We start from the raw sequence: 24,088 nt of genomic DNA, 5'->3' as shown, positions 1-24,088 counted from the left end.
CAAGAAAATGAATTGGTAAAAATTATGCAGATGATGTAGCGACTGCGAATAATTACAAATAAAATCATGTGATTCAACAACGGGTTCAACAAGGATCAGTTCTTCATATTTATTATTCTATAAAACTATATATATATTGTATAATGATGTAAAGGGCAAGAAGAGATGGATGGATGGAGAGACAGAGATACAGACAGATGGTTGGATGGAGAGTCATAGAAGCAAGATGGACGGATGAATGGCAGGATGGAGAGACAGAGAAACAGGATGGATACAGAGACAGATTGACAAACAGATGGATGTAAAGACAGAGAAGCAGACAGAGATGGATGGACGGACCAACCGTCCAACAGACAGAAGGGTAGATCGATTTGTTGCGTTGACTTTTGCTATTAAATAGAAAAACACTATCAGAGTTGAATAACATCCAAGGATGATTGTTGTCCTCTACAAACAGACTCTCTGATGTCACTCTTAACAACCTCAATGGTCGCAGATTTTAAGTGGAAGGACGAATGAGTCACTGTTTTGTTTTGTGATCAAAGTCATTGTCGTGTCAGATGTCGCTGCTTCAATGTTATCCGTCTGGTGGTGCTGCCAGACGACATCACTCTTTGAGGACCATTAACAGCTTCATGTTTGTGTGGCAGCGGTCAGCACCGAGCCTCCGTCGTCGGGACTTTTATTCATGGTGTAGATTATGTGAGACGTGTGTAGCAGGGAGTAGAGTAAGGCTGTCAAATTAAGCAGCGATGTGGGCGAGCGAGTACAAGCTGCATGTTTGCATTAATAACCCTCCTTATGCCTGAATGGAAGTCAGACGCCGGATTTACAACTGTTTACTTGGGAGTTGCAAGTCTGCGGCGTCGTCTGCTTATGGTCAATTATTTAAGGCTCGACTTGGAGACGTTGGTGTCGATGATGGCAGCAGATGCTTGTGAAGGTTGTTTGACACTGAACATTCAATAATTGATGAGGCTGCTCCACACTACCACTCGTGAGATGTACTAAACATCAGTGGATGATGAGATACAATCTAGTGTGTGAACCTTCAGGGGGCAGTTAACACTTTCAACTGGATGTCGAACATGAAAGTTTCTTATGATCTAATGTGTACTTTGACGTTTAGATATATTGTAAATGCATATCCACGGCTATCAAGTTTGACAGGTTGCTGTAATTTGTTCAGTCTATTTCTTGGCATCAGATTTGTAATGTTACAAGTTAATATGATGACATGCTGACACCAGAGTCACATGACTAGCGAAGACCTTCGTGAGATCTTTGTCAATTGACATTAGGACGTTTCACCACTTATGCTTAATTTGTAAATGAAATGTTAATTGTGTCAAAATTCAATGTTGTGAACCATTGTGTCATTGTAACTACAAATCTTCACTTTTGCGTAAATTTAAAAAAACAAGACGGACATTTCAATGTGTCAACAAAGTCCTATATCTTTTAGCAACTAACATTAAAAATGATTATTATTTATTTAAAACAAGTTGTTATTATTAGAAAAAAATATTATCACTAATATCATGATCTAAATTTTTCTCTTGATAATATTCAATGTTATTTTTCACAAAACGAAAGTATCATTTATTCTCTTAAAATGATCATTTATACAAATGCATCAGTTTTAACACCTCGTAACTCATACTGTTATAGAGACACTAAAACCTTTGAAGGAGCCAAGGTCTCAGGAAGGAAAGTTCCCTGACACATTGTTAAAAAATCAAAGTGGAAATTGCTTCAGTTTTATTGGATTTGCCAAAAAACTGTTTTGTTTGATCACCTGCAAACCAGGAACTTTATATATAGAGCTTCAGTTTTTATGTAAACTATTATTATTCACGAGGTCTGGGTTGGATATTGGTTCTTTATTGAATTATTATTATTATTATTGAATTGTGTTTGTAAAGTATAGAGAAAAAAAAGAGTTGAAAAGTAAAAACTCCAGAAGCAAGTGATTTCTGAAGCTTCAGAAATGTTTTATTACATCATCAAGTTTCACTACAACAACATAGTGCGTCTACAGGATGGAGCGGTCGACCCTGTGTTACACAGGAACTTTCTCCATATATACTTCTCTACCCTCAACGGTAGATAAAACATCTGTAAATGTTCAAGTGCAGCATCGACAATCCTGCCAGGAGTCACTTGGAATTCCTCCTCAACCCTGGAAGGACTGCATGATCCAGCACATTGCTCATGAACTGTTAGATTTTCTTCTGTACACTTGGTTTACTGCTACCATAGACTGACTGCATGCTGACACTCTCGACACGATAGACAACTGGCACAACATCAACATGACATCATGTCAGGAAAGGAAGTTCACCGGTGCTCCGACAAGCCCCTCTTTATGCCAATAGAGTTGCAGACCCCCAAAAATACCGAGCACCAAATTTGAATTTTAAATCGGCGCTCCCATCAAACACACAGAGAAGCCGGACCAACAACAGTATTCGAATTCTTGCTCCTAGCACAGCAGTCCAAAGTATTCCACCTCAGGTCTTTCACAGACCCCAGTATGGAGCCAGACCCCTGCGGTCCCTCTCGTAAACATCAGGTACGACCCCATAAGGAGTCTGAATCATCTTAACTGAGTTTCTACCGAACAACTTCCTCTCGTACTCGATCAACTGCCGCCAGAAGCCCCCGTTGGGCCGGATGACGGGGCGGCGGGCTTTGACCCAGGCGTGCGCCTCGGCCAGGGACACTCGGTGGTACTTCATGAGGTAGGCCAGGCAGAGCGAGGCGGAGCGGCTCACGCCGGCGGCGCAGTGCACCAGCACCGCCCCCCGCTTCCTCCCCACGCTGTGGATCTTGTCGGCCACGCTGTCGAAGTACAGGGAGATGGGCGAGTGCGGCATGTCGGCCAGCGGCACCTTCACGTACTCCATGTGTGGCCAGTTGAAGTTGGGCAGCTCGATGGTGGCGTTGACCACGCAGGTGATGCCTTTGCTCAAGAGCAGGCTGCGGTTGGACGCCACGTTGCCTCTGCTGAGGAAGAGATTGGGGGTGATTTGTGCGATCCCCCCCAGCAGACTGCTGCTCTCGGGGAGCAGCCGGGGCACCGTGGCCGGGACCATGGAGCTACGGTGATGGTGGTGGTGGTGGTGGGGGTGGTGGTGGAAGAAGCCTTGGCTGCGGGAACCCATCTGGCACTCTGGGAGGGAGCTTCAAGCAAGTCACAGAGAAGAAGCTCTTCAGGAGGTCATGTCAGCAGGACGGCACCTGGAACACAACGGCAGAGTCTTGTTGAGTCATCGTTTGACCAACAAGTACAAACACAGAGCAAAAAATGAACAAGAACTATTTCCATGAGTCATGAATGAATGAACTTCAAGGGGCACTGATGGTGATTCTTCTATGGACTGACAATCTCTTCAGGAGTTGGACTTGTTAGGAGTCCATGATTCTTTAAGTCACATCTTGAGATAATAAAACAATGAAGAAGAATCCAAAAGTGGTCAAATCTTGATTTATCTCTTAAAATCTTCTGAAATTAACAGTTTAGCTTCCTTGCTTCTGAAATGTTGGCTCACACATTAGGGTGGCCCGGATGAACCAGCTTGAACCAGTTAGTCTGAAGATACTAACCATGAATCCAACTGCATTAGATGCATTAGATTTGTACCATTTTCAATTGAGTTATGGTTGTGGGTGTGTGGAATTTTCATTGGTGTAGTTTTTGGTACCACGAAATTAGTTCAAAAGTAAATTGTCAATAACAATCTTTTTTTTCTACAGTTGGAAGTCAAAAGCTGAAGTCGACAGGTCATGGCTTCTTAGAACCTCTGCTCATGACATACACATGTGTGTAGAATTGGCAACAAAATGGGAAAATGTACGCCGCAAAACATGGCATTAGGATTAGAAAACAAATTTTCTTTTGAAGGTACTGTATTGTTATATTGGTTTAAATCAATCCTCAGCTCTACATAGCATAGAATTAACCTGCATTCATGTGAGTGTAGTGACAAATTTTGTTTTACTGGTCATTGAAAACACTATCAGAAGGTCAAGAGGCAAGTTCTAACTTAGTGAACCTAAATGATGAAAGTTTCTGAATTAATGTGGTATGCAATGTCTCAGTGAACTAATTCTTAAGCCTTTCCCAGCTACGTAGGGTGTGTGGGAAAAAAAATGAGTGCCTCAAGAAAACCCTGCTTCAAGCTGGATGTGGGGCAGCAACACTAACTTTCTGAAGCCTTGAATATTCTCCTGTTTCGTCCCGGATTGACAGTTCATCAACATCCAACACAATCTGAGAATATGGACAAGTTAGAAAAACATCTGCCCAAGAGCCACCGCCGGCGACAGAAATTCAATCGCTCACGTACTCTAACAACTTGTACCAGGACACATGTAGGGCGGATGGATCGTTTCATTTGTTCATCGGATGTCATTTATCGGTTTGAATCTCATCTACAAATCAACAGGAGATTTAATGAATCCTAAAAAAAAAACATGTGAGTCTGAATGTTCAGGCATCATTAGACAGATTGTGAGTTTCTTCCTGGGCTATAGGGAGTCGTCCATCTGTGCAGTGTTAAGGTGGTTCAGCTTCTCTCAAGGACCTGCTGCACGCTGAGATATGTCATCCTGCGCCACGTGAGCTCGGTCGCCCCCGAAGACAGATTCCAACACGACACACACTCCACATCAGCTTAATGCCTTCTATTTATTCACCTGAATGAAGGTAAAATCAAGAATGATTTAATCACAATCCGTGCAGCAAAGACAGGAGCTAATGAGGACTAATAACGCAGCATCTGACGGGATCTGCCGGAGTATCAACACACACGGCTTCAGGCGTTCCTTCACACACCGTTGCCCTCGCCGTGCGTCATCCACACCTCGCGCACCGCTCTGCCCGGCAGGTCCTCTTTCATTTCCAGTTACAGTCTGGTTAACTAGAAACCAGGCCCGTCTGCTGACTCATCACTTCTTACTCTTAAGTCATATTGTTACAAGTGGCACATTTGCACGACACATTTGCAAAAGAAAAATGTTAAAAAAGCTAAACTGAGAGACAAACTATTTCATTAAAATGTCTGAATTAAATGTCAGGCTGGTCCAGAGCGCACAAACAAACCTCCAGTCCAAGGTTGAGATCAATTTTTAATAGAATACTTTCACAGTGAGAATTGCCCCTGTTGAATAAAAAAAAAAATGCATTTCCTGCTTCAGAATTTAAATGTGACCTGGAGCAAGCCTCATTCTTACCATATCAGTCGGGGTTAAACCCACTTCAGTCATCTCTTTTTGTGACTATGAATGGGTGACACTGACACAACTTTGCTCAAAACACAATTAAAATACCAAATGTATCAGTTTGAGCCTTGGCCAGTTTGGTGGGGTTTTGAATTTCCATCTGCATTAAGAAATGTTGGGTGTGTTTAAATTATATTAAAAATTAAATTAAATGAAAAACTAAATCGACCAAGTAAATCACAAAAAGAATTTAACTCTCGTATGGCTCTAGTTAATTTGGCATCGTTGCAACTGATTGGGTTGATGATGTTCATGAAACACAGGTATCATGATACAGCGTTGTTATTTTTGGAAATGTGGGTGATGCTTTATTATTAAAAAATGATATAAGATTATAGCAGAGAGTTCCTTTGAAAATGAAAAGGGATCTCTATTGTACTCATCAATATGTGTCTGTTTGTACAAAACTTGTTTAATTGAAGTATTTACATTAGAAAATGTGCTTAAGCCCTGCCCACTGAAAACTTAGTTTTCTATATAATTGCAGCTAAATTGTGTTTGTGTTACAAAGTTACAAATGTTGAATGTTGCTAACTTGACCCTGCAGTTTGATTCCCATTCCTGGCCCTCCATCATTATCTGTAAGCCAACGGGATGTTTTCAATCATGAAATTTGTTATAAAGATTTGATTGTTTACTGTCTTTTTGATAGTGGAATTGTCTCTACTAGAACACAGACTTGAAACCTCTAACCTTGCCTGATGCTTGACTAGCTCTCACTAGGCCCACTGTCCAACGTCTGTAAGGATGTACATCTTGACCTTTGACCACCATCGTTCTCTACGATCGCACACCTGGAAGATGTTCGTACAAGAGCTAATCAAAGCGCCTCTTGCTGATGGGAGGGAAAAAGGCAAAAGTTGTATCCAAAACCATTTATCTGTTCCGTTAGACTCTCTCCCAGGTAACAGGAACACAAGTGATTGCAGTGAATCAAGAGCTTAAGAAACATAATACACCGTCTGCCAGCTTCAATAGATTCTCCTGTTGCTGCGGCAACCTACAGACCAGAGCGATGAGGAGAGGAGGCAACACTCCATGAAGCTCAGCTGAAGAACCTAAACCATGTCTCACTGTAGCTCCATAGTCCTGTGGAGAGAGTAGTTGCAAAATCATCGTGAGGTGTGACCCTATTACTAAAAGGACTGGACGGAATAATGATATAAAGGTTTTCACAAGCCCAGTCAACAGGTTGTCTCGCCGCACAAACTTGAAACCCCCCCACCGTGGGACGATTCCACAGGGGTCTGGTTCCACCTCTGCTCACACAAATGAGAAACGTGACTCTGCTCTGGGGAGAGACTCATTCAAGGCGGGACGTCAGCAACACCGGATCTAAAGCTAAAGAGCTCCATCCACGCGTTCGCAGACGACCCACTTTCAGTCCGTGGACGGCACGGTTCGGGTCGCCATCAGAAGAAGAGCCGGAGCGACGGGCGTCTGCCGAGCACACGAGCGGCTTTGATTCGTGCAGAAGTCGGAGGGTCAAACTCATTTCTCAAGAGGACAAGCGTTTGGACTCACACTGCAACTGAAGTGTGCTCTCGGTCACATAGACCCACAATCCCACGCTGACTTTAAATCAATATTTAATAGAAGTGAAAGTATTATTCTCTGGCCTGGTTCAAACATCAACACACAGAGGCAGCAAAATGACGCCATAAAGACAAATAACTATAGTACAGGGTCACAGGGTGGTCACAGGCATTATGTATATTTTTTAATTTGGTGTAATTTATGAACAAAGCCTACTATTTGTACTTTATTCGTCCTCTAAAAGTTTGTCTATTTAAGTCTCTGATTTGGAAGATGATGGAAACAAAGAATATTCAGATATACACTTCGTTTTTCTTGACACAGATAAAGTTTCGCACTTCCTCCTCCTTTCTGGTGATTCCATCTCTTCACCGTTTTTTATTTCAACATAGAAGGTCTGAAATGGAAGAGAGAATGACCCACGTCTGGTTTATCCAGTTCCCTTGTAAATCCCAGATCACCAAGTGTCCATTTTAGCCGGCTACAGTGTTTCTATTTTATTCTGATAATTCTTCATTTATTTAGGATAATAAATAAGATACCAGAGACAAGAACCATCATGACTGTAACTTTAGATTAAAACACACAAAACATTGTAGCATCAGGTGTCCGTGCCTCCTGGTACTTTCTATTGAAGACAATTGTTAATAAGTCGGTTGTGTTAAATTTAAGATCATCGGCAGACCTACATGTTTAGGTATGGAAAAGCAATGTTAAATCGTGATTTATTTATTTTTTTGAATGGACATTTCAAGAGCTCGGTGGCGCTAGTTTTGTTAAGAATCGGTAATAACGGGATTCCTTGAAAGCACCACCGTGTTGTGCGCGAGCGTCTCTAGTTTCACGAGTCGAAATATATATATATATATATGTATTATTAATGCCGTAAAAATGTCTCTTCAAAATAGTCCTGATGTGGGATCTGGTGCCGAACTGAACTTACCAGGAAGCAGAGATGCAGGTGTTTCTTCTCCGGGCCAGGGTTCTGGGTCCGTCAGAGTCCGAGGTCCGGGCGTCAGTGGGTCCGAGCATGAAGAGATGGAGGCGAACACACGGACACACGCGACAACATGGTGTGGAAGTGTCGAGCAGGAACACGGAGCAGCAGAACATCTGCTGGTTCCACGGAGGAGGCGTGACTGTGGAGGGCGAACAGCGCCATGTAGAGGCGAGTCAGTGATCTTAATATTTATTAAACCTCAGTGTCAATGGTTTGTGTTCAGCTCTGGTCATTCGATTCAATGCTGCATTAAAATTGTTTTCCCTAAAAAGTGTTGATTGTGCTGTTTTTATTTGTTTTATTAACTGGAAACAAAGAGGAATTAAAACAGAATAGGTTGTGAGGTGAAGACTTCTAATGTCACAGCTTCCTTGAATATCAACCCTGGCTGACTGAGACAAAAATAAACTAATGTAATGTTCAGGCTTTATCACCTTTAGAATCGCCCTGGCAACCATTCAGGCGACCCAATTTTAAAATACTTCTTTATTTGGGGCACTATTAACCCTTTATTCAGACCACCGCTGGAAGAAGCTGTTGAGAAAAGGTGTTGAATGAAAATCAGGTCTGGAAATTAAAAAAAAATGATGGCTGAGAGACTGAGACCAATTTTTCAAGATCTGCTTCAGGATCATCTCGTAATAATAGTACATGTGTACCTGTTTGTTTCATGCTGGATGAGGCTCTGGACCATCTTCCATCTGAGCTGCAGCTCAAGAACATTTTTGTCTGTCAGGTAGTTTTCTTCCATGACATCACTTGTGCTTAAGGAGGATCTCTTTGTGATCAAGTCCTATATTGAATCAACAGTTGAGAGCTGCCTAACATGTAAACTTACAAGCTATAGTTGTTCTTAGCATTTTTTACAAATGTGGTGCAGGATGAAATTTGGGAAAATACTTTTTGGATTGCAATGTGTGAAACAGTTTTGGACTAAAAACTATAAGTACCTCGGTGTGTGGCTGGACAGTAAACTGGACTGGTCCTGCAACACAGACCATGTATATAAGAAAGTTCTAGAGTAGACTGTACTTTCTGAGGAGGCTTCGACCATTGAACATCTGCAGGAAACTCCTCTGCATGTTCTACCAGTCTGTGGTGGACAGTGTCCTGTTCTATGCTGTGGTGTGTTGGGGTGGGAGTGTGTCCAGGAGGAGTGTCAACAGGTTGGACAGGTTGATCAGGAGGGCTGGCTCTGTGGTTGGCATGAAGCTGGACTCACTGGTGACAGTTGCTGAGAGGAGATCATTGAACAAACTACTGTCCATCATGGATGATGATGGTCATCCTCTCAACACTGTAATCAGTGAGCAGAGAAGCAGAGGGAGCACGAATGCTTCTTCCCAGATGCAAAACCAATAGACTCAGGAACTCATTCATTCTTCGGGCTATTATATTGGACAATTCTGAGTTCGGGGGCAGTAGGAGTGGAGTAAGAGTATCATGATGTTCTGTTCTTTGTTAATCTTTGTATCCTTTGTTTTTGTTATTTTTCTTTGATCTATGTTCTTTATCTTTATCTTTAGACTTAGATTGTATCATCTTGATCTTTCTCTTTGTTCTTGTTCTTATTTTATTTTTATTTTTATTTATTTTTATGAATAATTGCTGGCAAATTAAAAAAAAAACAATTTCCCGAAGGAGACCTCCTGGGGGATCAATAAAGTTCTACCTACCTACCTATTTATTCACAACTGTCCACTGAGTGTTTTGTACCTTTTCCATTCTCTACCTATGCATTGACTTCTTGCTTCTTCCTGAGTTATCGCTTGACTTTCTCCAACGTATCGGAAAATCGACGCCTGGCTGTTCACAGCTGAAGCCAAAGAGAATTTCTATTCATAGAACAGTCTATAACTGGCTCGCGTGTGAAAGGAAGTCGACATACTGTAGAATATCACTCTTAGTTTTGATCCTTCAATGCCTTATTTGAAAGCCTCTCTGAATATTAGTTTGTAAAAGTTTACGGATGAATTGTGGATTCTTAAGGTTTACTTGCTAGAAAACAGCCTCTGGAACAACAATCTTGAACCCTTTAATCTCCAGAGATTATAATGTCAACATTTTTTTATTACATGTTTTTAATTGTATTTCTGGCTGTGTCAGCTGCACTTAGCTGATTTGATCATTTCCACAACATTTATGTGCTGCTATTTTAACCAGAAAACCTTTCTGAGAGTGTTGAAGTTCAAACAGAACCTCAGAGGTCCAGGATCACCTGCAGCTTCTAGCGTGACGTGTCTATCTTAGAAGCCTGAAGCAAGGCAGTGATCATATTCCTGGTTTTGAACTCATAAAACAGGAGACGCAATAAAGAACCTGCACCGTTGCTGTGTCACAAACCTGCTTCTGTTTTACGAGGAATCTCTTTTTATAAACTTGTTTAATGCTCACGCTCCGCCACTTTAAATGTCCGGCGGGCTACAGGCGTTTATGAAAAAGGAGGTTTGTGCTTGTCTGTTGTTTCAAATCTCATTATTCAGGCGTGGATGGAACAGCTGGGAGGTTATCGTGAGGTGGACCTTCTCTACATTTATGTCTCCAGTCTGCATCTGCTGGCTTTCCTGGCCGCCCTGAGTGGATATATCCGTAATTAGATACGTCTTCCAAAGTCAATCCTGTTACGAAGGGCTCCCGGGAACGATATTATTGCCCTCAATAAACCTGTGGCTTACAGTTGCTCCTAATCACGTTTCAAAATTCCATCTTCTGGTGTGACGACAAAGCTGGTGAAAAACACTACCTTTGACGCCAAACGTCGGCGTCACCACCTTCAGACAACTTTCGTCTCAACTCAAGAAAGTCTTTCAAACATCAATCTTAGTTTAAGTTCGGAGTGTTTTCGTGTCAGCTCAAGTTCAAATCGGTTTCAGCATCACCTCTACTTTACACATTCATTTCTGTTCATGCATCAGCTCTTCTTTTTGTTCAAAACTTAGCATCAGCTATACTTTAAGCATAATTTATGTTTTGAGCATTAGCTCTAGTTTAACTGTCAACATGTGTTTTAGTGAAAATCTAAGCCTCAACTGTAGTTTTAGTGCCAACTTCAATTGTAATTCTAATGTTCGAAGCTAGTGACGTGTTGATGAGGTTCTTGTGATACATCATCAACTGCATCATGATACAGTGTCTTCATCTTGAAAGGCCACTAGATGGCACTCTCTGCTTTGTAATATTTGGCTCTGATCTACAGACTCAATTTGAATTGAAGCTGAAATATCAACTCTTATTTTTACAAATAATGTTCAAGGGCAAGCATTTACTCAAACTTTCAACATAAAACCGACGCAAACAAATGCTATTTTTAGAATTAGCTCTAGATTTAGCATTAGTGCTTACGAGTTTTTGTGTTAAATTCATTTGAAAATTATTTAATCTATTTAGTGAGTTTTAGTATGACCTATTTTAACTCAAATTTAACTGCTTGTCTGACTATACTTCACATTTTAACTCAATTTCCAGTTCTAGCATCAACTTTTTTTAAACTAGCTTCTTAACAAATTCTAGTTTAAGCATCATTTTTTCGCGTCACTTTCCGTTAACTCTATAATATCAAACGTGTTTTAGCATCAAGTGCTAACTAACCACGTATTCTAGCTTTTAGCTTAAACTAAGGCAACTTGAATTTCTAATTGTATTATTGTCTAAAATAAAGTTAAACACTGATTATTGTAGCTGGTTTTGATGCTCTCCTCTGACATAAAGCAACTCATCTTCATGACAACTCTCTCTGTTAGGAATGCAACATATTGATATGTTCAGCTCCCTCACAGCTCCACGTTAAATGTTTTCTCGCGCCGTCACCTGACGGATGATGAAGGAGGCAGAAGAGGAACGGCGCTCGCAGACACAGACGGACGTGATGGATGGAGCAGAAACGACACCTTTAAATGAGAGCGCTGAGAGGTGGAGAAAGATGGAGGGCGCAGAGACACGCCGAGAGCCCGGCAGATAAGAGACCGGGGTTCAGACTGAAATGTCAGATGAGTCAGAGGCATTCTGGGATTGACTCTGCAGTCCAGATCAGAGCCAGAACCTCCACCGTGACACCAGCACCTGCAGCATGTTGACAGTGATCAACCTCGAGGACTGACGGACAGACGCCAGACAAGTGAAATCCTCTGGAAGGCTGTGGACGTTCAATAACCAGGGTTGTTGTGGCCGCGTGCTTTCACTCAGAGCCAGGACACTTGGATCATGGATCACCTGGTACAGGGTGACCCCTTCTGACCCCTGGGACAGAAACATTGAGCGAAACATCAAGGAGGACGTCAGACGACGAGATTTAGTTGAAGTTTGCACAAAGTCCAGTTTTCCACCACGGATCTTACAACATCAGCTTTAAAATCAACTTGATTTTTAGTATTTAAGCTGGATTTAAAGATAAACACTTTTACACTTTAACTTTGAGTTGTAGTTTTTGCTTCAGTTAGTGACTAGTTCAAGTGCTATTCTTAGCATTAGCTCTAATCGTAGAATCACCATTGTTTTGTTTGCTTCAATACTTGGATTCCACGCAATTGTTTGAGCATCAGTTGTTGTTCAAGCCCTGTTTTTGTGTTTGTGCATGTGTTTGTACGTGTGTATTAGTGTGTGTGAATGTGTGCGTGTGTGATGGATGGTAAGACGAGGAGATGGAAATTGCTGTGTGTCTGTTGGGGGTCTAAATAAAGGTTGTGCTGATCCCGGCGGCTCCAGCTGTGACGCCGGTGGAGAGTGAAAGATGCGAGTGTTTGCTGTGGCAACATGTGCTTGTGTGAGCGCAGCGTGAAGTCCGACTGTCACTCTGATCTCAGCACACACACACACACACACACACACACACACACACACACACACACACACACACACACACACACACACACACACACACACACACACACACACACACACACACACACACACACACACTTGTTGGTGCTGCATAAGAGTCGACACAAAGACCCAACAGAGAGTGAGTCAAGATCATGACTGTTATGACACTAAAGTGTGTGTGTGTGTGTGTGTGTGTGGTCCATAATTGAACCAAGTACCATGGTTACCATGGTTATCTGTTGTGTTGATGTTAAGTCTAAATCACTACTCCACCATAATGGCACAGTTAAGTGTGTGTGAGTTTTTCCATCCATCTTTTATTGTTTTTTTCTTGACACAACTGACTTTCTTTTGTCCTCCTTGTCCATGTTTTTTGCACCTTCATCCCCTCTTATTTATACCTTCCTACAGTACTTCCTCCTTTCTTTCCTTCTCGTCCTTCTCTCTGCTGTTCACACTCATTTATTATTTTACACCCTTTATCTCTTTTTGAGATATTTTTCTTCTTGATCTTCCTCCCTCCTTCTTTCAGCATCTTTTTATCCGATTTTTTTATTTATTTAACTGTCTCTTTCTGTATCGATTCAACATTCCTTCATGCCTTCCTTCCTTCTCAATGAATCTGTTCCTCAATATTTCTTCTTACCTTCCCTCCTTCCTTCACTGTTCACATCCCCTCTTTCTTGGACAAACCTTCTGCCTCCCTTTAATTCCTAGATTCTAATGAATATTGACCTTGAGCACACACACACACACACACACACACACACACACACACACACACACACACACACACACACACACACACACACACACACACACACACACACACACACACACACACACACACACACACACACACACCAGGACACTTCAACCTTCACTTACAATCATGTGGAGGCTCAGCAAATGTTGTTGTGAGCAGACGAGTGTGTGGGCTGAGACGCTGAACACTGACACCAACATCTGCTCCATCTGCTGCTCCAGACCCGGAGCTGGAGAGAACCAAAGCTCCACGTCAGCAGTGGCGCTCTCTTCCAATTCAAACATGTCGCCGTTGACTCCAAACTTGCAGCTCGTGAGGCAGTAGAGCCATCGTTGTAGTTTGGTTTATCTGTGATGACATTTTCCTCACAGCATTAGTTGTTAGTGTAAGTGTAATGAAAGTGCAAGTGCAAGAAAAAACAACAACAAATAATGTGTTTATAAACATCGACATTAAATATTAAAACAATATTTTAAGCAATTCACTATTAATAAATAAGTGTTCATAATACATGCACATTAACTTTAATAGGGACACCACCACGAAAAATGTATTTTCTTAAATGTAAAAATAAAATACTAGAATATTTGTATACCAAAGACAAACTTTATTTACTACATATACTGTTGTTAACTGCAAGAAAAATGATCACAATTCACTGGATGAAAATAAACCTGCCAACATTGGATCAATGGAAACAGGAGCTAAAGCATGTTTACAAGATGGAAAAAATGACTGCCCAACTGCAACTTAAAGTCCCTTTGTTTGAAAAAAGATGGTCCCCTGTCACTCAATATTACGGTCAAGAACTGATTGGCCGGTGAGCAATTACTGTTGTAATAGCAGTGTAATACAATTGTGATTTGTTTTTGTGGATTTGTTTTACTTCTCTTCCTCCTCACCCTTTCTTTTGTTTCAATTCTGAAGAGGTAAAAGTATATTAAGATGCATCATCTGAATAAAGACACTGTTTATAGTTTTAGCTTAAGTTATCTCAAGGTAAAGGTTGTTGTTGTTTTTTGCGTTTTTTTTTTTGTATTACTGTGTTTCTTGTATCTACCTGATGGGTGACTTGAATAGGAGTACCTTGTTGTATGTATACTACATATTATGGATATGTCATCTATGATTGATGTGAATTGACAATAAACAAGTTAAAAAAAAAAAGAAAAAAATATTAGAACCACATTTTTAAAGTCCATAGTGCAAATAAATGTGAGAGTAGTCAGAGCAGACATATAACAAAGATGGAAAAAAAAAGTAAACAATAAAAAAAGAAAAAATGTACAAAAGAACGAGTCAACAGCTGAGAATAAAAGCATGTCGGTAATAAACAGCAACTGTTGGAGGAGCTTAATGTTTAAAGGGAACTCTAGAAAAAGAAGCAGAGACTAGAAACGGAATCTTCTACCCATTTTATTTAGTGATGTGCTCAGACACCAGCAGGACAGCTTGTAATTGGGCTGTTTGGGTTCATGTTGTGAGGATGTTGCAACATTTGTCCTCCCACTCCACAGTGCCCACACTTCCACTGAGGAGCAGCAGAGTGAAGCAGCAGATCACTGTGACGCTGCAATATTCACTTGGATTACATTGGATTACTTAGCAGGTCACATGACTCACATACAAGAGCAAACAATATTGTTGAAATGTAATGATTATAATTTAATACTAAAAACAAATTGAACTTTAAGAGCAAATAAGATATTTAGCTTAATATTAGCATGGAAAACTATTTTAAAATGATTAATGTTTAAGAGCAAAAGTGAGTGGAAAAAAAGTATTGGTTTGCGTGAAGATTTAAAGCTGCAAAAGAAAATACAACAGATCAGTTAAATATCAGGGGAAATAAGCAACGCACAAGGATGAAAAAAGGTTGAAAGATATTTATTGTTAATTTGACTGAATATTTATAATTAAACGGTGACATTACTGAGAATAATTTGAAATACTTATTCAAGAGAGCAGCAACAATGTGGACAAAAACAACACAATAAAACATTAAAATAGTTTTTTCAATTCCTGGAACTTCTGTTGTAGCTGCCATGGTGCACAGACAGTTGAGGCTCTTGGAATTGAACCTGTGACTTGATGACGTCACTGAGGAGCACCTCAGGCCTTGGTGATGCAGCCTTCTTTGAGCAGGAAGTCGTAAATCTTCCGCGTCTTGTTGACATCGATCTTGATCAGCGCGCGAGCCTGAGCCAGTCGCAGCCCGCCTTGTCTGCGGCACTCGTTGAGCAGCGCCTGCTTGTACTCCAGGTACGCCCCCGGAACTAGACGCACCACCTGACACAACTGCACGCACACACACACGAGTCAAGCACACTTGGACTGGAACATGTGGCGTACACTCACCTCTTTCTCGCGCTCGTTCAGCTTCTCCGTGCCTGGCAGCCCGGTAAGGTTCAGAGGAGGGGCGCTCCTTCTGCCCGACGCTGTGGAGGGGAACACAATTACACTCGTGTGATGACACAACTGTTCACGACAACAGATCTCTTTGGTCAACTCTGCCATTTCACTCGGTATTTCAATTTGCAAGTGTTGACCTTTGACCTCAGGGTCATGTAACAAACATGTTCAAGTCTCATGTTAAAAAAGAAGATGTGATTTGACTGCTTTGAATTGGACTAGTTTCTATAAAAATTCCACCATGTCACTACTAAGTTGAGTCTTTTAATAAAATTAAAAAAAGATAAACTCTACTCTGTCTTGAGTACAAATGGAGATCACTCAGTGAAGCACTGATCAGCTACAATCAGGTGGTGAATAATAGGGTTGGAAGGATCTGGATCTGAAGAGGAGTGAGTGCTCTACCACTATAGAACATCTTTGCATATCATGATGAAACAAACAGAAGACAAACCTGAAACTGTGATTGTTGTGACAGGAGGAGTGACGCCAGCGTCTCTGCAATCACATGAAAGACACTGTCAGATACTTGACACACACACACACGCTAACACACACACACACACACACGCACACGCACACGCACACGCACACGCACACACGCACACGCACACGCACACACACACAGTTATCACAATGGGAGCTTATCAGTGGAAGGAAGGAGCTCAAAAAGACGTCTAACGTTGTTTTCTTTCTTATATTAAATGTATTTTTTCTGTGGACACAATAGTGCCTTTTGTTGTGGAATATCTTAGTGGAGTGTGTGTGCAGCACTAGTGTGTTTGTGCGACCATAGTGTGGCGCCTCACATGGCGCCTTGTTTGGTGAGCCACTGCTGACACGCTCGGCCATCTTGGATGTACTGCAGCACGTCACACAGCATGGTCCTCTTCCGCCGCTCGTCCTCGCGCAGCCGCTTCACTCGCTCGTACACTTTGGCACCTGAAGACACACACAAGCGAGTCTTTACGCACACAACCTATCACGTGCTAAATCTAAACAACAACAACACAAAGAGGCACGACAGTAAACATACATGGTGACGCACTGTTCAAGCTCTCGTGACTCAGAGATAAACTGTGAACAGCAGAAAAGGAAGATTTGCTAAAAGTGCTCGGATTTTTAATTTTGACATACCTTAATTAATTCATTATAATGTTTAAAAAATAACATTGAGTGTTAAATGATTATTTTAAAAATGACATTACATTAAAAAATTACAAATCAAAACATTTTTTTCGAGTGTCCAGAAAAATGGCAGTGAATTTCTTTAGTTTAAAAAAAATAATATATATATATATATATATATATATATAAATATATATATATATATATATATTATATATTTGTGTAGAGATGTCAATGTCTGACATCATAAACCTATTTTCCAAATAATACGCAGAAATGCTTCTTGCTTGTTTGGCAGAATTAAAGCATGGCTTCACATGACGTCTGCTCACGTCCCTACATGTAAACATTAGGATTCTAAAAATGATCCAAAGATTATTTAATTCACCGACAGTATTGATTAACCTTGCTTTGGTTCGTTGAACACGTTCACTGAGGCTTGAATATGAATCTATTTCTGTTTCTACTGCCAAGACTCGAGAGAAACTCACCGCAGAAAGACTTGACCCCGGCCTTGCGGTACTCCTGCAGCCGGCGAATCTCCTTCCTCAGGTCGAACTCCACTGGAAGGACGATTCATATGACATCCCAAAGTTAAAACACTGAATGGGGAACTTGTTGAGGAAACATCTGTTCACGCTCACATGCGTGGCTTTCGATGAACTTGTCGTGCTCGGTGGGTCCCGTCACTCTGGCGAAACGTCTCATGGCGTCGTAGAGTTCCTGCACCTCTTTAGGGTAACATCGCTCCAGCACTGATGAGACAGTGAGGAACCATGAGGCAGGCTTTTTAAACAACAAAACATTGTTTTCGCTGAAGGACTTTACATCCAAAACATCTATTGTTTAAATGACTTCTGATTTACCAATTTCAATCTGAGGGATCAATAAAGTTCTACCTAACCTAACTTAATTTAATTAAATAAATCAAGTGCATCAAGATTTAAGATTTCTATGGAAGACATTTGTCACTTTAATGCAAATATAAATGTGTTGATTACTCGTGCTGCGTTTCTAATTGTCAAACCCACGATATTTTAGATTGTATTATTTGTGCTTCTTGGCTGAAACAACAGACTCGTCGGCTCCTTTGACACAAACATGTTTTTGAATCGAGCCACTGAGAGCTGCAATTTAATGTTTTTGCATGTTTGAAGGGCTGACAGGGCTTTTATTAAAACATCATCGTCGCAGCGCTGAACCTCACACAGACGCTCCATCAGTGTGTTTTCATCGACACTTCAGCAAATCAGTAAAAAAATTAGGATGTTTGTCTCCCGGAGTCGCTGTGTTGCCGAGTAACCAACAAGTGTCAATGGCGGAGAGGAAAACTGTAGAGGATGTGGAAGTGTGTGTGTGTGTGTGTGTGTGTGTGTGGTCAGCAACACTGATCGCTGAACTCACGTGGAAATAAAGGAAGGTATCAACAGTTGTGTTGCACAAATACATGTTTAGTGTAAACAACATCGGGGACTCAAATGTAACAAGTTGGGATTTGAGACTCGCCCAACAACAACAACAGTCGATGGACCTCCAGCGGGTATTGAGACCAGATACTGAGCTCTAGAGGACCGTAACTGCTGCCAGTATTGCATCTAACACACACACACACACACACACACTTCGACAGTCTCCATGACAACCAGTCTGCAGCTCCTCTGAGTTTCCTTTTGTCTAGAAAGACCAGAGCGATAAGGGAAGGAGAGCGGGGAGACGCTAACTGGTGCCTGCAGGAGGCATAAATAAATCAGAAGATATTTGCACTATAAAACATTCTGGCAGCAACAAGTGTTTGATATCTGACATCTATCAGGATCCGACATCTTTTAGGACGTTAGCATATGTTTCTGATAAAATCCTCTTCTATCAGCACAAAGAGTTATTAAGTACTATTGCTCAAGGACAGCAGGGCACGTACAGTTATTGGGAATTTGAGCCTGTATAAGCCAAGCATTTATTTCTAACATGTTGCCTAAAATTTTAAACTTAATAAGATGTGCAAATCTTTAAGACATCTTACTATTACAAATAAGCATTATTTTTAATATATGCATCTAGAATTCAATACATAACATGTGTAGACAACATGTGTCCATCATTTAATCTAAGAATATGTTAGACTTTGGGGGACTTTTGTTATTGGCCCCATGTTGTTAAAAACCTCAAGCCTGGATAAACCATTTGAATCTGATGACATCATCAACCTTCTTTTCCTTGATCCTGACAATCTTAACGTGCCTCGATGCATGTCAAGAAGAAGCAGAATCGTGGATCGTAAACAAGTGCTTGGCACACTTCAGAGGTCGTTGGGGTTAACTTTGGTCATTACTGGATGTTTGTGTGTCGCCATAGAAACGATGGAGCTTGAGGTTGCTATGGTGGCTTCTTGAAATCAAACGCACATTTCAGAGACGGACTTACTTTGAAATTTGCGCAGGTTGATAAGTCCGTGGTCGCGGATGATCCTGGAGGGGAAAAAAAAAAAAGACCATCACCGAAAACATATAATTAAGCAGTGAGTGCGAGTTATAACTTGTCTCACCAGAATAAGGTTCACTTCCCATAGATAAAGATGCTGATTTCAGGGGAGGTCTAATATTTACTTACTATCTATATCATCACATTAGAAACCGTAAAATAATCTGCTGGACAATTGTGTCCACATGCTTAAACATAAAACATATAACATGGGTATTAGAACTACAGATTGCATGAGACTGAAATATGAGCTTCCACACGAACAAGGATGTAATATTATTAGAACAGTAAGGACTTTAAACAGCAGCTAACATAAATTAAAATGTGGTTTGGGAACTCAAATGAATGACTGAGGCAAGAAGAGAAGTGAAAAACAATGTTTTAGTGCCATCTAGTGGAGTTTTCTGATAATGAAAAACTAAATTAGCAGAAATAGGTTTAAAAGCAGTAGAAGCTACAGAAGAGTACAAACTATTTACATTTTTTATTTGCATTATGTTCATTTAAATCTTTTATATTTAATAAGATATCAGAATATAGACTTTAAGACTCTTAGTAAACAAAATAGAAGAATGGGCTGCTTATGAGTGATGCATTAGGCCTTGTACATTGCCAGAGCAACAACCAAATCTCACCTTTATAACCATTGATATTAAACTAATACCACCTTTAAACCCTTGTGCATAAATTATTGACCATTTGACATCCACAAACATGAGCGCCGCCTGAGACTCACTTTTTTCTCCGCTGCCTCTCCTTCAGTCTTGAGTGATAAATATCAACGACTGCCAGCTTAAGGGCTGAACGGAGAGAAAAAAAGAAAACAAATTGAGCATCAAGTTCAGCTAAAAGTACAGAAATCATCAGTCTGTTACTCACTGCGCAGAATGTCTGAGTCGTCGTCAACAAAGTCGATATCTTTCAAATCCCACTCAGCGTAGTTGTCAAACTCCTGTCACAGATGCATCATAACAGTGAGAGAAGTTGCAGCAATGATGTGAAAAGGTTGACAGTTAGAGGTCATTTGTACATCCTCACCTCCATGAAGTCCGCTCTGGCTGGCATGTATCCCGCCATGTCCCGCGACAACACCGAGTCAAACGTGGGCCGTGGCGGATCGTCTGTAGCTGGAGTCAGAAATAATCAGGTGTTACAATTATGATCAAGATTAACAAGTCTTATTACTCAATGTTCATGTTTGAGACAAATTAGAACATTTTTTGAGAATGAAACAACGGTAGGAAATCAGGTGGCTACGAACGTTTAAATGGAATGGCGCCATCTGCAAAGTGTGAATCTTTCGTTTTCCTCAGGCTGAGTAATGTGGAGGAGAAAAGTGGGTTGTTGATGAAGTTCTTCATGTAGTGGTTCTCACACTCCTCTTTGCTCTTTGTTCGCATTTGGTAGGCAACATCCTGCCTGAAAAAGAGGATTTCCAAAATGTGTGAGCCTTTAAAATAGAAGATATGATGCAGTCCACTTTAATCCGTCACCTCATCACATTATTCCCCTGCCCTGATTTATGTTGGTAGTAGGGCTGAACGATTAATTACATTTGTGATATAATATAATCCGAGCAGTATTTGACTGTATATCTAAAATGCTACCAGTGTCTCAACAACATGGAACAACCTGTAGTACCAGCTGCCACAACTGAACTCTTCAAACCTCTGTGAGACTGCAACTAAAAACTACACGCAGAGTAGAGAGTTGATAACACACAGAAAACTTGTCTAATATAATGATGGCAGCATAGATGAATGAAAGAACCAGACTGCAGTGTTACATCCTGACATAGTGCTGCTGGCAGATGTGTGCGTGTGCTAGTCCAAACTAGTTAATTACCTTTCACAATCACACAATTCAAATTGTATAAATTACAATTATTATTTTGTATCAAAGGAGATGACAGAGTGACAAGAGCGACTTTGCAAATGTGCTGGAAAAAAAAGGCAGAATGAACGACACGGTGCTTGCACTTTTTTACTCTGTACTGAACTGAAGTGTGTGTGTGATTTACTGTTGACTAATAAATATATATTTTACAATACATAAAGTTTACACTACACTTTTAAGCATTTTAAGTATTTGCAGTGAATATTTACAAAGCTTCAATGATATATTATGTTTGTTTACAACTGTAATTTAAGTAATTTAATAATCCTTCTAAATTAAATAAACCTATTCATGTGCATGCTTAGTTTGCCTTTACAGTATCTTGACAATGGCTTTATATCTTTACAATCATGAAGAAATAGATTTTACTGTAATGTATTAGAGAAAAAAATGCATGAAAAGGGGACATTGAAACAAAATTCTAATAATTGTAATTCTAATGGAAATATTAAGGTAAAGAATCGCAATTAGATCTTCAATAATCGTTAAACCCTAGTTGGTAGTTAATAACACCACCACAATTATTAAATTATTACTCACCAATTTCCAAAGCCACAGTCCATTACTGCTTCCAATAGGGACATCTCCTCTTGTGCTGACCAGCCGGGCTCCAAAACTGGGAAGTCAGATGTCTGTGTGGGCAGACACACACATTAGTTTTATGGCTAACCATTGCAAACAACCAGATAGTGGATAAATAAGTTGGAAAAAAAGGCTTTATTTTCGCAGCCACCATTTAACTCATAACACAGCTAATATAGATATACAACATGAGAACATCCATAAAATCCACAATCCTCAGTAGTTGTTTATAAGTGTAATATAACATATATTAAGAATACATACCAAAAATACTTATAATTTTCAATCCATAGCCACCAATAGTTTTACTTACCATGATTTCATACTTGTGATCGCTCTGATGTTTCTTATATTCAAATCCTCTGGTGAAACACTAACATAAAAATCAGATTATTGCTCAGCAAGAATTCAGGTAAAACTGTGTCGTTTCTCACTTGGAGGCAGAGTAGAACAGGTGAAGGGCCACATTCTGCACACTTGATGTATGGTTCTGTCAGGTATGAGGAGCAGCCTCTGCAGGGGGGCTTGTCAAAAGGGTCGTCTGAGGTAAAGAACATCATATACATAAGTTCCAATATGTTGATCGATTTACCTTTTATGATTAAAAGTCGAAACCACCACAGTAAATGTACGTATCTTAACATTGTTTAATTGTGTAAAATAATGAAAATCGTAACATGTTTCTTAAAGAATAGTCTCACTATATATATATATATATATATATATATCATTTCTAACGTAAACGCTCCAAGACAAACTACTGTATACAACATATCCGTTACGTTGTCAAGATACATCGTATATAACATTATATTTCAAGGTGCAACAACAGCAATACACCTGATTCGGTGATATTTGAGAATATATACAAACGACAGAGTGAAAAGCAGATAAAAATATCGTTTATCTTCTAAAAAGAACATGTTTGGTCTGTGGCTAAATGCTAAGTTAGCATAACAAGGCTAGCAAAGCGTAACTATCTGCAAACAGCCGGTCTATCTGTAAATAACAAACGACTTAACCTACTTGCAAACGACGTAAGACGGTCCATTGCACTATAGTTCACAAAAAAGTACACAAAAAGGGGAAATAATTCAATAAAGTCGACGATTTATTTCCCATCGCCGACAGACAGCAAGACCAGACCAATCGATGAACGATAAATCGATTTGGTTCAATTTCCGGAGATACGGTGCTTTTGTTATTTGTTTATTAGATTCGTAGTAAAATATAACATATATTAGACGCTTCTAGTATAGGATGATATTATTACTATTGATTTTGTTAGGAATATTTTATTTATCCAAGTCGCACATATATTTTAATTAACTAGATAAACATTTACAATTAAATGATTGTAAATTTTAAATTAATGGCAGAACATATTTACTTGATAATCTGCTGTCGAATTAAGTGTCATGGTTTGTAGTAATGTTTATTTTCTACACTATACAAACCATTCGTTTGCATACATCGATAGCCAATATGTCGACACTATGTACGTTTATAAAATAACTTTTAAAGACGGATTTTAGTTGTTTTACTATAATTCAAATTGTTTTTAAAGGGTGTCCGATACATGTTCACCAAATTATTTAAATCGGATTCTCTGCGTTGACAAAAAGCAAAACGTGTGTACCCCATCTTACCACAAGGTGGCAGTCGTGCTCTATTTCTAGAAGCGTAACAATGAAGCGCTTTATTTGTTTTCTTCCCGCAGACTTCACCTGAGCTGGATCACCTGACACGTTCACCGTCTACGACGACGCCCCTCAAATACCGACCTTTTACGTGATGGATTCACGTCATCGCTGGTATTGTTTTACACGAAACTGGTCCCATCTCTGCAGGAACATTTTTGCAGTAAAATTACAAATCCTTAATTCCCATGATTTTACAATATGGTTAACAGCCGTATTTTCTATTTATCCTTCTATTCTGTAGCTTTCAGATATTCTAATCTCAGTTATTATAGGATTTTTTAACACATTTCCATTATTCTCAATTTCAAGGTTTTGTTGTAATGATGTAAGTAAGTAAGTAAGTAAGTAATATTTATTTATATAGCGCTTTTCCAGACCAGGGTCACAAAGCGCTTAAACAATCAAAACAATACTCAAAAAAGTATATACTTTAAAGATCAAGATAATACTGAGAACAACACAGGAGTTCCAGAAAATCAAGGA

General features: G+C 40.0%; 2 protein-coding genes across 2 annotated transcripts; both read right to left on the bottom strand.

The window, feature by feature from the left end:
- Positions 1-1,999: 1,999 nt before the first annotated feature.
- On the bottom strand, positions 2,000-7,918 carry dusp14 (dual specificity phosphatase 14). Its single transcript, XM_087795420.1, has 2 exons — positions 7,766-7,918; positions 2,000-3,243 (listed from the first exon to the last, which is right to left on the bottom strand). The coding sequence occupies exon 2, from the start codon at positions 3,165-3,167 to the stop codon at positions 2,523-2,525; it is 645 nt and encodes a 214-aa protein (XP_087651546.1). The 5' UTR covers positions 3,168-3,243; positions 7,766-7,918; the 3' UTR covers positions 2,000-2,522.
- Positions 7,919-15,277: 7,359 nt separating this feature from the next.
- Positions 15,278-23,054, bottom strand: tada2a (transcriptional adaptor 2A). The gene is made up of 15 exons (XM_087796204.1): positions 22,929-23,054; positions 22,337-22,443; positions 22,216-22,275; positions 21,861-21,952; positions 20,686-20,843; positions 20,463-20,551; positions 20,304-20,376; positions 20,161-20,224; positions 19,368-19,411; positions 17,591-17,701; positions 17,438-17,509; positions 16,628-16,760; positions 16,273-16,316; positions 15,765-15,844; positions 15,278-15,704 (listed from the first exon to the last, which is right to left on the bottom strand). Exons 1-15 carry the CDS (start codon positions 22,951-22,953, stop codon positions 15,519-15,521), a joined length of 1,338 nt encoding a protein of 445 aa, XP_087652330.1. The 5' UTR covers positions 22,954-23,054; the 3' UTR covers positions 15,278-15,518.
- Positions 23,055-24,088: the final 1,034 nt, after the last annotated feature.

This window comes from Callionymus lyra, chromosome 7, assembly GCF_982586985.1.
Source record: "Callionymus lyra chromosome 7, fCalLyr1.hap1.1, whole genome shotgun sequence".
Taxonomy (NCBI): domain Eukaryota; kingdom Metazoa; phylum Chordata; class Actinopteri; order Syngnathiformes; family Callionymidae; genus Callionymus; species Callionymus lyra.
This window is presented reverse-complemented; position numbering and strand designations above follow the sequence as displayed.

Bases quoted from the DNA above. Each gene is read 5' to 3' on its own strand.
- dusp14 (XM_087795420.1), bottom strand. From the start codon at position 3,167: ATGGGTTCCCGCAGCCAAGGCTTCTTCCACCACCACCCCCACCACCAC.
- tada2a (XM_087796204.1), bottom strand. From the start codon at position 22,953: ATGGACCGTCTTACGTCGTTTGCAA. The intron at 21,953-22,215 runs GTAAGTAAAACT...CTGCCCACACAG, and splicing joins ATCACAAGTATGAAATCATG to ACATCTGACTTCCCAGTTTT. The intron at 16,317-16,627 runs GTGAGGCGCCAC...ATGTGATTGCAG, and splicing joins CTCACCAAACAAGGCGCCAT to AGACGCTGGCGTCACTCCTC.